Source organism: Heptranchias perlo, chromosome 26 (assembly GCF_035084215.1).
Source record: "Heptranchias perlo isolate sHepPer1 chromosome 26, sHepPer1.hap1, whole genome shotgun sequence".
NCBI classification, from domain to species: Eukaryota; Metazoa; Chordata; class Chondrichthyes; order Hexanchiformes; family Hexanchidae; genus Heptranchias; species Heptranchias perlo.
The window spans coordinates 37,931,225-37,944,781 of NC_090350.1; the positions used below are offsets into that span (position 1 = coordinate 37,931,225).

Consider the following 13,557-nt stretch of genomic DNA (forward strand, 5'->3'; position numbering starts at 1 on the left):
TGCCCTTCAAACCTCAGCTATGTCATCAGAATTTAATACTCTTTCATTAAGCTTTCAAACGATGTGAGTCCAGTAACTCTATAGACATCAGATATCGATTGTCTATTTTCAGAGGTCAGTCAAGCAAGAATCGCTTTTGTGTATATATATATTATATATAATATACATATATATTCAAGAATAGAGAATAAGAGATAACACGGTAATAAGCTATTGCTCACAGAAGTTCGGACGGTTGAGAAACAGCCTTTGACACAGCGCTACTGTTAGATCAAATGTAAAATGTGACAGTTCTGGATGAGGCTAACAGCGAAATGTACTTTTAAAAAAAAATGAAACTATTTTCCTTTGATATGCAAAACCTTCAGCACCTCTCAGCCCCTAGGACTATTCCCAATGCCCTGCTCTATACAATAATTCTATCGCGGTGTTGCAGTTGTCTAGAAGCAGTTGCTGTGCTTTACGTTTTCTAGCTCGCTAGTACGGACCCATTTGGAAGTCTTGGATCGGACGACGACAGGAAATTCAACAACGCGCATGAAAAAGACCAGCATTAAAACACGACTCTGCTACTCAGCAGAACTTTTCTCAAGTGACATTATTTGGGGTCGTTATTCATTTTTATTTTTTATTTAAAAGAATGATCTGTTTACAGTCCAAGCAATGAGAGGCACTCTTGATTTGTTTATGCATAGAACTCCTCCTGTTTGTCAGGTTTTTGGTAAGCTATGCTCGCCTGCTTTGGCTCTTCCAGTGTGTAGCTTCCTTCATCCTTTTTCTTCATTCGATAGATCAAAAGCATAACCAGGAAGGCGGCAAAGAGTGCTCCGACCACTCCCCCAACCACAACCGCTGTGCAGAAAGAAACAGAAAACATTAATAATGCTAGTTTATCTCCTGTGGTGTTGTACATGTGGAGTCGAGACCAAGTGTAGCCTTCAGGTGAAGCGGTGCCAGAGGTTAGCGGAGAATTAGACCAGGGTATGCAGACACAATTTAGTCCCCATTTTAAAGTCATAGAATCTTACAACATAGAAGGAAGCCATTCGGCCCATCGTACCTGTGCCAGCTTTTTGAAAGAGCTATCAAATTAGTCCCACTCCCCCCTGCAGATTTTTCCTTTTCAACGACATATCCAATTCTCATCGTGAAAGGTACAATTAAATCTGCTTCCGCCACCCTTTCAGGCAGTGAATTCCAGTGCTACATTCTGTCCTTAATTTTATATAATACTATTATTTTACGTTATTTATATAGCCAAATTGCTAAACTTACAGCAATTTGGGAAGTCGAGAAGTAGAGTTGGTTGGAGCAGAGGAATCTCTCAGTACAGGACGAGGAGTTGGGAGTTTCAAGGGTAAAGTGCAACAATGCCACCCACTGGCAGGAAATTGTAATTTCAGCGTGACACATTTCCATTATAAATGTAGACATAGGAATTTATAATGGAAAAAGTTGACACAACAGTGTGACAAGAATGTGGGACAACAGGAAATAAGGTTTAGTAGACAGGAAGTTCATGCAGATATAAGATATTTTAATATACTATAGATATAATATTAATTGTATATATAATTACACATTTATATAATGCCATAGCATGTCAAAATACCTCAAGGTTTATTATATATTGGAGTGCTGTTTTTATGTAGGGAAATACAACAGCCAATAACGGTGCCAGCAACATCCCATTTACAATTAGATAAATGACCAATCTATTTTTTTTTGGTGGTGTTGATTGAGGGAAGAATGTTGGTCAGGTGTTGTTGGGGCTCCCTGCTCATCTCTGAATGGTGCAGCAGGGTCTTCAACACTTATCTGAAAACCACCCAAGAACAAGCAGACAGGACCAGGGTTAACCGTCTCATCCGAGGAGCAGTATTTTTGACCATGCAGCACTCCCTAAGTACTACACTGGAACATCAATATTGATTGTGAGCCCAAATCCCATCATAGGGCTTGAACCCATAACCTTCTGACAGAGATGGGCCAAGCTGAGTCTCAAATACATTTTTTGGGATAAAGTATTTCTTGAGCTATAGGACTGATATTGCTTTATTTCTTCATGAAGGCGAAGAAAGTATCAATGAAATGGAAAGATATCCTACACGATAATCACTGAACGTTAATCAGTAAATTGCTGGACTTTTCTTTTCTGTATTTCCAGTACAACAGGGAAGGAAAATCAGATTTTGCACTTTTTCCTTCGACAAGAATCAATTCTCTGAGGAGAACGATCATGTTTTCTGGAGTACTCTACCCAGTCACATCAATACAAAGGAAAACTTGAGACCACATCTGTTTTACCTCTACTGTCCAGTTCTTTAAACAAGAGCACCGCTCTGCTATTGCATTTATGAGCTGAATGAGGACAGTATATCTGATGGCATAGAAAGATCCAGCAGATGAAAGTTTATATCCAAAACACAAACTCTTCTTTGTCTTCCTTGCTATACCTTTCACAGTGTCCTGATGTTTATTCCAGAACTTTCCAACTGCATCTTAAACATTGACTTTGTGAAGAAACTGTAAATATGCAAACTTGCAAATTACTCTGTGCAATATTATCATCCAAACACGTAATCTATTCGGATCAAATTCCCTCCTTTAAAAACCTCCTCAAAACCCGCTTCTTTGAACAAGCTTTTGATCACACCCCCAAATCTCTCTCTTCTTGGCTTAGCATCTATTTTCCTCACACCTTTGTCAAGTGACTTGGAACAATTATTTTTCACGTTAAAGGCGCTATATAAATGCAAGTTGTTTTATAAGCACTGCAAATACTAAGACATTGGTGTAAGGAGTTTTGTCGCGAGGTTTCCCTGGTCTGAATCGGTCACTGGCATTGGGTGAACAACGTTGAACAGATTTTCTTTAGAAATTGAATATTACCAGAGTGCCAACCAGTGCTCATCTGGTCAGTGCCGCCAGGGGAGATGCTGAGCAGAGACCTCTCCCCTCAGGAATGCAAAACTGGAGGGCAAGTCATCCAGGCTTGCTCTTGTAATCTTCCGAGCCATGGCTCAATGGGTAGCACTCTTGCCTCTGAGTCAGAAGGATGTAGGTTCAAATCCCACCCCAGAGACCTTGAACACAAAATCTAGGCTGACACTCCGAGCGCTGCACTGTCGGAGATGCCGTCTTTCAGACGAGACGTTAAACTGAGGTCCTATCTGCCCACTCAAGTGGATGTAAAAGATCCTGTGACACAATTTAGAAGAAGAGCAGGGGAGTTCTCCCTGGTGTCCTGGCCAATATTTATCCCTCAACCAACAGCACTAAAACAGATTATCTGGTCATTATCACATTGCTGTTTGTGGGACCTTGCTGTGTGCAAATTGGCTGCTGTGTTTCTTACATCACAACAGTGACTACACTTCAAAAGTACTTAATTGGCTGTAAAGCACTTTGGGACGTCCTGAGGTTGTGAAAGGCGCTATATAAATGCAAGTCTCTCTTTTCTTTTTAGTAGTGCCTCACAAAGCAGGACTGGCCAAAAAGGCCTGGGCATTTGACTTCCTTGATGTCAGCCAAAACCTAAGGCTGGTCTGAGTTTACAGGAAAACCACATTGCTGGGTGCTAAGACAGTTAAGTGTAGTCAGTCCAACGGAAGCTAATAAAAGAGTTACCTTACCTACTAAAACCTCTTTCCTCTCCAATATGTTTTTCTGGGGTAATTGTGCAGCTGAAGATGAGCTTCCAGAGTCTATTGCATTGTCTATTATATCAGGGAGGCCGTTCTTTCCAGTGCCCCGGCCGGTTGGTTGAGTGACGACAGCCAGCACTTCGTTATTTGCCTCTGGATTCACCACTTCCCCTTCCTCTGTGATTTCAAAGTCTCCGCTCGGTCCCCCTGCAGCTGGAGCCTCCACTTCATTGTTAATGGTTACCTCTTCAACCATTGTACTGGAATCAGCTTTCTGTGTACGTTAATTATTTTTTAAAAAGTTATTGAAATTGTTTATTAAAGAAGGATTCACTGTAAATTCCTTCTAATTAAAATGCTATGGAAATGACAATGCTAACAAAAATCATATTTTAAGAAGCAAGTTCTCCAATTTTTCTCCCCCTACTTTCTTGAATGCAAGTCCTTTCTTTCCAAGATGTTAACTCTGGCTCTTGCCAGTCACCATTCTTCCCACGTGAGCCAAGCCACTGAGTTCAGGCAAGCTATTTGACTGTAGAGGGCATCACCGCCAACCCCAATCCTGTGCCCAACCAACCTTAAGAGAAATCTAGGAAGCTGAGAAGTAGAGTTGGTTTTAGAGTAGGAAGTTCTCTGCAGTGCAGGCCAAGGAGCTGGGAGATACAAAAACTGAGGTGCTATAGCACAACCACTGGCGGGAGGATGTGATTACAGCGTGAATAGTTTCTTTATAGGCAGTTTGTATTATGAATGTGGACATTGGAATTTATAATAGAGCAAACTGACACAAAAGTGTGACAAAAACCTGACAACAAGAAGTAAGGTTTTGTCGATAGAATGCGTGAGCTGATGTGAGATTTTGAGTGTGTTTATGTGTATATGTATGCCTACATGTGAGTCTCAAACAATTTAATGACCAGGAGCTGATTTTCTTTTCCCCCTTTCTCACCCAAGGCTACCGAGGTCAATTGTATGAGATCTTCTAACTCAGCACAGACCAATAACTGAAGCTGAGACCTATTGACCTGCAAGGTTCAGCAGAACACAGGGCAGTGCTAGGATTGCCCTGGAGTCTCCGGGAATTAAAGACTAATCTCCAGGACACTGCTGCGAGCAACTCAGGAGAAAAAATCATAGGGGTAATAAAAACATTTATTTTATTAAAAAAATTTTCTTTGAACGTTTTTGTTCACTAGTTATAAAAATATTAGACATGGGCAAAAAAAGGCTGTTCGACTGAGAGTCAAGAATCATCCATTCGGGTAATGAAGAGTCTATTCGCTTTCCAATTGGTTGTGGAAAAGTGGTGCATCATGAGTATGGACATGTTGGGTGACCAATGGCAGGACCGTGGGGACGTGGCAGTTGGCAGCAGGAGGTCATGTGATGCCACCTCCAGGGTGTACCATTCACAGGATGCACTGCAGCAACTCGCCAAGGCTTCTTCGACAGCACCTCCCAAACCCTCTACCACCTAGAAGGACAAGAGCAGCAGGCACATGGGAACAACACCACCTGCACGTTCCCCTCCAAGTCACACACCATCCCGACTTGGAAATATATCGCTGTTCCTTCATCGTCGCTGGGTCAAAATCCTGGAACTCCCTTCCTAACAGCACTGTGGGTGAACCTTCACCACACGGACTGCAGCGGTTCAAGAAGGCGGCTCACCGCCACCTTCTCAAGGGCAATTAGGGATGGGCAATAAATGCCGGCCTCGCCAGCGACACCCACATCCCATGAACAAATAAAAAAAAATATGTCCAACTAGAGATGGCAGTGCCTATACCCACTGGGGCACCATGGAGCTTAAACAACTGAGGGGTTAGAAGTGGTGGATAGATTAGAGTGATCGGCAGCTCTCACTAACACCTCAGCTGCAACATTAATGGAAGGCTTCGGTAATTCTGCTGCAAAGCGCCTTGAAGCTTGCCCACCCAGACTTGTGAATTTATTTTTTTCTGTTTTGAAGAGGATTAAGAAAAAGACACAGAGGAGCAAACACCTAATACAGTGGTGCTTTGTAATAATAAGTCTGTGCCTTTGTGATAACAGACAGCCCTGATCTGTTAAAGCAGAGCTCACTTAGGGCCATGGATCCATTCATAAGAGAGAGTCTTGACAGTTTTTTGTATACTGCACTGCTGCTAATCCCAGGATTATACATGTTCGACAAGCAGGAAAGGAGTAGATTCACCAGAGAAAGTTCTACAATCAAACCCATTTTAATGCTGGAAATGCCCCTAATTAATACACCTAATTAATATTGGAGGCTCAGTAACCACGTGTGCAGGGAAATGAGCAACTGGCTTTTAAAATCCCCCTAGGAATATGGACACTTGCCTTTCAACACAAGGATACAGTTAAAGGATCTAAACACAAAAAATAAAAACTAATGACTAAGGGGCAGTTACACTATAGAACGATTAGATACAGGAGTGATCAATTACATAGAATTTACAGGTAATAATTACATAGAGAAACAGGTCATTCGGCCCAACAGGTCTATGCCGATGTTTATGTTCCACACGAACATCCTCCCACCCCACTTCATCTCACCCTATCAGCATATCCTTCTATTCCTTTCTTCCTTATGTAATTATATAGCTTCCCCTTAAATGCATCTACACTATTCACCTCAACTACTTCATGTAGCAAGTTCCACATTCTCACCACTCTCTGAGTAAAGAAGTTTCTCTTGAATTCTTTATTGGATTTATTAATTAAATTTAATTTATTAATTAAGTTAAAGGACAATTAATTTCACCAAACTACGTTCGTCATCACTCGAGTTCTGAGGGAAGACAGTTAAAGAGGGACCAAGCTGAAGTGTACGAAATAGTAAGTGGCTTAAATAAGACTTGAAATGTTATTTTATTTGGCAGGGTGTTGGAGCTCCAAACTTTAACCTATTCCAAGTTTCATGCCAATGTAATGGTCCTGAGGGGTTGGGCTGTAAGATATTGGAAATGTGGGACCTCCCATCTTGGGTTCAGGGGAAGGAGGGATAGAAAGAGAGAAAGAGGGCTATATATAATGTTGTCCTGCTAACTGTACCATAGTTATCATTTACAATGAAACACACTCACTGTTCTACATATAATGATGCTTTTTTTTGAAAGAGGTTAAAGATCCTATTAACCCATGTTGTAAGTGAGTCTTCACTCAAGGCTGCAAGAGTTACAAAATTAGAGGGACAAGCTTCAATGGGCTGAATAGTCTTTCCTCATCCTAGACTTTCCCCATGTTCCTTTTCCAGTAGGCCAGCCTCCCCTACCTGTCTTCTCATCCTATCCCTCCATTCCGTCCCTCTCTTGAAATTGCTCCGCTCGTTCAATTGTGCTGTCCTCGCCAATTTCACAGGTTACTTTCAAAGTCTTGCGTGATCACATCTCATCAACTAAAAACCAGAAAGGAAGTCCGCAGCCTCAACATACGGAGGACTTCATTCCGTCTCTCAAATGATGAAGGGATCTGCACCACGACTAAAGCTTCTGAAAGGAGCTGTCACCCGAGTTGGCTGAGAAAGGGATCACTGTGAGTGACAGAGCACCACTGATTAAATTCATCAAATTAAAGGACAACAATCTGACTTGTATTACAACAGTGACTACACTGGGGGAGCCCAAAACCAGGGGTCATCAATATCAGAAATTCACTAGTAAATCCAATAGGGAATTCAGGAGAAACTTCTTTACCCAGAGAGTATTTAGAATGTGAAACTCGCTACCACAAGGAGTAGTTGAGGCGAATAGCATAGAGGCATTTAAGGGGAAAAGGAATAGAAGGATATGCTGATAGGGTTAGATGAAGTAGGGAGGGAGGAGGCTCCTGTGGAGCATAAACACCGGCATCGACCAGTTGGGCCGAATGGCCTGTTTCTGTGTTGTAGACTCAGTGTAAAATGTAACACTTGGCTGTAAAGCGCTTTGGGACGCCCTAAGGTCACGAAAGGGGCGATATAAATGCAAGTTCTTTCTTTCTTCCGCCATAAACATGTAGCCTGAGTCCTCAAGGGTGATAAAAAAAAAGTTTGGCACTTTTTTCCGTGTTTGTAGAGGGAGAATAGCCAAAATAGGTGGGTTTGAGTCAACCATGGTGGTAGCATGCAGGCACCGCAATGGGTACTTTAAAGGGGAATTTACACTTTATGTTTGTACATAAATGGACAAAGTTTGCTAAAAACTTTCATAAAGATAATGCCTCTTGAATAAAGTGACCCCATTTTGCATGCTGTAAATATTGAGGTAATTCTGCAGTCCCATGCTCCCAACATGGAGCCGTGTTCATAGGGAGCACAGGGCTACAACACTGTAGCCCCGATTCTCTGACCCACACACCCTGTGAGCTTGGTTTCTCTCCGGGAGCACGGGAGGAAAGAATTGACCCTATTGTATCGCAGGGGTGCGGAAGCGTAGTGGTTATTTTACTGGACTAATAATCCAGGGAACGTGAGTTCAAATCCCACCATGGCAGTTTGAGAATTTGAATTCAGTTTATAAAATCTGGAACTAAAAAGTTGGTATCTGTAAACATGGCCATGAAGCTGTCGGATTGTCGTAAAAACCCAACTGGTTCACTAGTGTCCTTTAGGGAAGGAAGCCTGGTGTCCTTACCCAGTCTGGGCCTATTTGTGACTCCAGTTCCACACCAATGTGGTTGACTTTTAACTGCCCTCTGAAGTGGTCTAACTAACCGCAATTGTATCAAAGCCTCTATCAGTGGTGCAAGAAAGCGGCCCATCACCAACTTCTCAAGGGTAACTAGGGATGGGCAATAAATGCCGGCTTAGCCAGCGACGGCCACATCTGAAAATGACCAGAATTTTAAAAATTAAAAATTTTAAAATGAACCTCAAAACCGATATTTTCCAAGTCTGCACCAGCGGCTGCAATTTTCCAATACATGCCGACAGTGAGTGGGGGACGACGCCATCAGCACAGACTGGGAAAATTTAAACCCCCAATATTGACGTGTTGATTTATTTTAAGCTGTCATCGGATTGTCTTGAACTTTGTCTTTTCTAGAAATGTGACAGTTGTTTTCTACTGCGGTGTTCTGCTGGATTTATTCAGGCATTTTGATGAAACTCATTCGCAGCAGAGCAGGAGCTGTGGCAGCTGAAACCAAATCATTTTTATTTTTTGTGCATCGATGCGAATAAACAATTTTTTAGTCACAGCAAAGTGGAAATATAAGCAGACGACGACTCGAGATGGTCCTTTTAGAAAAGGAGTCCCTACTTCCTATGTCCTTACAGAACTAGTTTGAGTGCAGCAGCAAGACTGGTGTAGAAATACATCTTACAGGATCAGGGCAATTGAATATTGCAGTGAACTCCCATGATGGCCCAGAGAATAAATGCACCCAGTGCAGCACCAATCTCGAAGTTTAAGAACTAGAATCATAGAATCATACGGCACAGGAGTCCATTCGGCCCATCGTGCCTATGCCGGCTCTATGAAAGAGCTGCCAATTAGTCCCACTCCCCCGCTCTTTCCCCATAGCCCTGCAAATGTTTCCTTTTTAAGTAGAAATCCAATTCCCTTTTGAAAGTTACCAATGAGTCTGGTTGCACCGCCCTTTCAGGCAGTGCGTTCCAGATCATAACAATTCGCTGAGTAAAAAAATTTCTCCTCATCTCCCCCCTGGTTCTTTTGCCAATTATCTTAAATCCGTGTCCTCTGGTTATCGACCCTTCTGAGTTCCCGGGAGTGGCAAACATGACTACATACAGTGGGTCATCGCGGACTCCTGGAGCTTGCTCGATACCCTTCAGCAGTCAGAGAGAAACTTCCCTAAAAGTGGCTTAAGGTTCTTGTTCTCTGCTCTTTTTTTGCCTCTCCCAGGAGATTGCGTGGGGAGGGAGGGGGGGGGGGGTGAAAAAATGAATGGGGGTAGATAATGTGCCCCCAGGTCAGGACAGGTTCGACGGACTAACGGACTTCACATGCCCAGACTGGTCACTGCTGAGTTAGTTGATCTTAGTTGGAGTAAGAATTGGAATGTCAAAACTGGCTTTAACATCCTGTTTCCTTTCCCCTCGACTGATGCTAGAAAGTGCTTGTGTATTTGGTCTTTGGTTGATTTCAGAGTTCGGGCAGGGCCGTGATGCCCTCCCCAGTCAACTATCCTAATAACACTCGTGTCTAGGCTGACAGGTGAAGAAGAGTCAGTTCAACATGCTGGGAAGCTGCCAATACTCGTAGTCCATTGGACTCATGGGGCCCGATATTACCATGGCGGCGGGTTCACAGCGGGGGGTCGACTGGGTGCGTGAGTAACGGGCCCAGTGAAATCGGGGTGCTCTGCACGGAATCGCAGGCTAATTGGATCCACTTGCCTTTGCTTCTGGGTTTCACGCTGGAAAGCTGCGCGGCGGGCGGACTGCGCATGCGCAGCATAGACTGTCAGCTGGAGGAGCCCTATTTAAAGGGGCAGTCCTCCACTGACTGATGCTGCAGGAAATAGGAAAAATTACAGCATGGAGCAGCCCAGGGGGAAGGCTGCTCCCAGGTTTAATGATGCCTCACTCCAGGTATTATTGCATGGGGTGAGGAGGAGGGGGAGGACAGAGATCTGCCCCCCGGCGGGCGGGTGGAAGCGGCCTGCCTCTGCCACCAGGAAGGCCTGGCTCGAGGTGGCAGAGGAGGTCACCTGCACCACCAACATATGGCCCACCTGCATACAGTGCAGGAGGCGCTTCAATGACCTAAGTAGGTCAGCCGAAGTGAGTACACTTACTCATTCCCCTACACTCCGTCTGCCACATCACCGCCCCCACCCCACATCTCCTTCTGCACTGCCAACACTACTCTATCACATCACTCCTCACACCCACTCAAAGCTCATCCTCATCTTACCTGCACTTACTCACCTCGCCAGTACTCATCCCACCACTACCACTCAACCCAATCCTCATACAATCTCATGGCTCTATCTCATACTCACCCTCTCATGCATCTCTTTCACAGTCAGCCTCACTCAACCTGCCACTACCTGTGCTGCAGCCACAGGGCATGCATCACATATGTGCAGTCGGAAGCGTAAGGCAAACGTTTCGTGAGCATGAAGGGGATGCACAAGGGTTTGTCATGGTGTTTACTTATATTTAATTTCTGATCAACTCAGATAACATATTATATTGTCACCACTACTCCCATGTCTTTGCGAATCTTGTCTGGTTTGTGCAATAATGCCCTTTCCTGAGGATCACAATGAAGACCCACAACTGATGACACCCATTGTATCACTGCAGAGTGGGTGTAGGTGTATTTGCAGGGCTCTTTTGTGCAGACGACTGAGAGACGTCGGCGATGTCCCCGGTGGCACCCTGGAAGGATGCGGAGGAGAAGTCGTTGAGGGCATTGGTGACTTTGACAGCGACAGGTAAGAAGATGGTGCTCGGGCCAGCCGGGAGCAGCTCAGTATGAAGGAGGCTGCAGATGTCCACAACTACATGTCGAGTGACTCTGAGCCTCCGTGTGCACTGCTGCTCAGAGAGGTCCAGGAAGCTGAGCCTCGGTCTGTAAACCCTGTGGCGAGGGTAGTGCCTTCTGCGATGCATCTCTTTCTGGTGGACGGCATGGCCGGCGAGGCTGGTGATGCTGTTCGTCCTCCGAGGAGGTCATAACTGCAGCTACGGCGGGCCCCATCCGGAAAATTAACATTTGAGGGGGTCTGCAAGGTCAGTAAATGTGTCTGGACACCGGGGTAAGTGTGCAAGTTTGTGAATTTTATTGTTAGGAGGAGGGTGGTGGAGGCCAAACTTTGTCTAAAGTGACAGAGTGGCCTCCTGCAATGAGTGAGGGTCTCTCCCCCCACCCATCTGTCAAATGGACCCTTGCAGCTGCCACAGGCTGATGGCTGCAATGCGTCCATTTGAAATGGGAGTGTTTCCCCCAGTACGGGAAACAGTCCCAGTTGTTTGCAAAATCCCACCCCTCCTAAAATATTATGTTAATCAGGTCTCTAAACGACCTGAAATTCCTTAATGATTTCCTTAAGCGGCACCCCGCCGGTTTTAATTGCCGGCGGGAGTCCCACATGCGGGGGCTGCGTGCGCACGTCAGCGCGTCACTGGGGAACCCGGAAGTGGGCGGGTTGGAGCCGGGCTCCGGACCTGCCCCGGGAATCCCCGATTTTCGCAGCACCGCCCCCCGCCACGAACACACCCACTCGGGGGTGCGGAAATCGAGCCCATGGAGTAAATTGAAATGTTGCAGTACCTATTTTCTGCCATGAGAAGGAGCTTTAGTGTTTACATAGCTCTTTCACAGTCCCCCTCTCACCACATCCATTGTCTCTTTAAAAAATTGCAGGATATTCTCCTCCACTACTCAACCAGGATCCACATGTGGATCACTCCTGCCATTTACTAGTTTGAATCTTGTTCCCCCATTGTCTGAACGTCAGGGTATCATTTGAAGTAGTGTTGAGGAGTGACCATTTCCGTGCCATTTTCTGCCTGACATATCTCTCTTAAGATCACCACTCAGACACCTCCTTTCAAGGTGTCTCCTCACAACATGTGCACTTTCCAGCAGAAGTCATGGGCAGAGATCGGCAGCAGGAATCCTGGCAAACTGATCACGGCCCTAACCAATTTTAATGCCTCTACATTCGCCCTTGACTCCAGGAGATCACTTTTGTGTAAAATTCTAACGAGACTTTTAGACCCAAATGTATTACGCAGAATTTTAAAAATGCTTGATTTGGAACTGAGACAATAAGGCGATTAAAACATTAGGAGTTCCTGAGCTTTTCAGATCCGTAATGTGAAAATAGCAAGACTTTGTCGAGACTTACCTCCGTGATGTAAGGGACGTGTAAGAGTGTTTTACTGGTGCCTTCCGTGAAGCTTTCCAACGTTGCTCTGGTCGTCTGTGGGTCCGGTGTGAAGGCCGGCCTGGGCACGAGACTGACTCTGGTTGTGCTCCGTTTGGTTGTGACTGACATTGCCGTGGTTGCTGCCGCGGTTGCTATTGGCGCGATGGCGATGGTGCTGGTGCTGGTGGTCGGCATGACGATGGTGGTGGTGGTGGTGGTGGTGGTGGTGCTTGCCGTGGTAGCCAGAAGAGCCGTGGTGGTGACAGCGGCAGCGGCTGGCATCGTGACAGGAGTCGACTCTGCTGTCGTGGCAGCTGTCATGGTAAGGGCAGCGGAGGCAGGTGTGGGTGTTCTGGCGGTGCTGGCATCTGCCGATGCAGTACTTCTGAACGTGAAGGCAAACGGCTGGAGGGATCCGTAGGGCGAGGTGGAGGGTGCAGATGTAACAGGCTTGACCAGGCCAGTGGTAAACCTCAGCTCAGTGTCAAACTCAAAGTCTGAAAATAAATGAAAGGCCTCAGTTACGTCCAGCGTCAAAACAAATGCATCAAAGCACAGGACAGAATAACACAACAAGCACCGAGAAGGGCCAGAAGCAATGGACTAACCCACCAGGAAAATGGGGTTTATCAATCCTTTATAGGATCATAGAATGACACAGCACAGAAGTAGGCCATTTGGCCCATTGTGCCTGTGCCAGCTCTTTGAAGGAGCTAACCAATTGGTCCCACTCCCCTGCTCCTTCCCCATAACCCTAACCCCTAATGCAAATTTTCCCCCTTCAAATATTTATTCAAATCCCTTTTGAAAGTTACCAGTGAATCTGCTTCCACCACCCTTTCAGGCAGTGCGTTCCAGATCATAACCATTCGCTGCGTAAAAATAATTCTCCTCATCTCCCCTCTGATTACCGACCCTCCTGCCAGTGGAAACTGATTCTAAATATTAAATTATATTTTATATATATCCCAACTCTCACAAGCTGGTTACCTCGTGTCACTTGTGGTGCTGTCATAAGAAAATCGGATGTGATATAAAGTATTACATCCCAGTGTGAGTCAGCACCTTCAGGAATGGAGGG

The 13,557-nt window shown here is 45.2% G+C and overlaps 1 protein-coding gene across 1 annotated transcript in view; it reads right to left on the reverse strand.

Moving 5' to 3' along the window:
• Positions 1 to 611: 611 nt before the first annotated feature.
• The window catches only part of sdc3 (syndecan 3), a 207,172-nt gene continuing 194,226 nt past the window's right edge, over positions 612 to 13,557 (reverse strand). The window contains exons 3-5 of the mRNA XM_068006830.1: positions 12,456 to 12,973; positions 3,636 to 3,921; positions 612 to 852 (exon numbers count right to left, since the gene is read on the reverse strand). Of these exons, the coding sequence (XP_067862931.1) occupies positions 686 to 852; positions 3,636 to 3,921; positions 12,456 to 12,973 (971 nt within the window). The 3' untranslated portion in view covers positions 612 to 685. The remainder of the gene's footprint in view (positions 853 to 3,635; positions 3,922 to 12,455; positions 12,974 to 13,557) is intronic.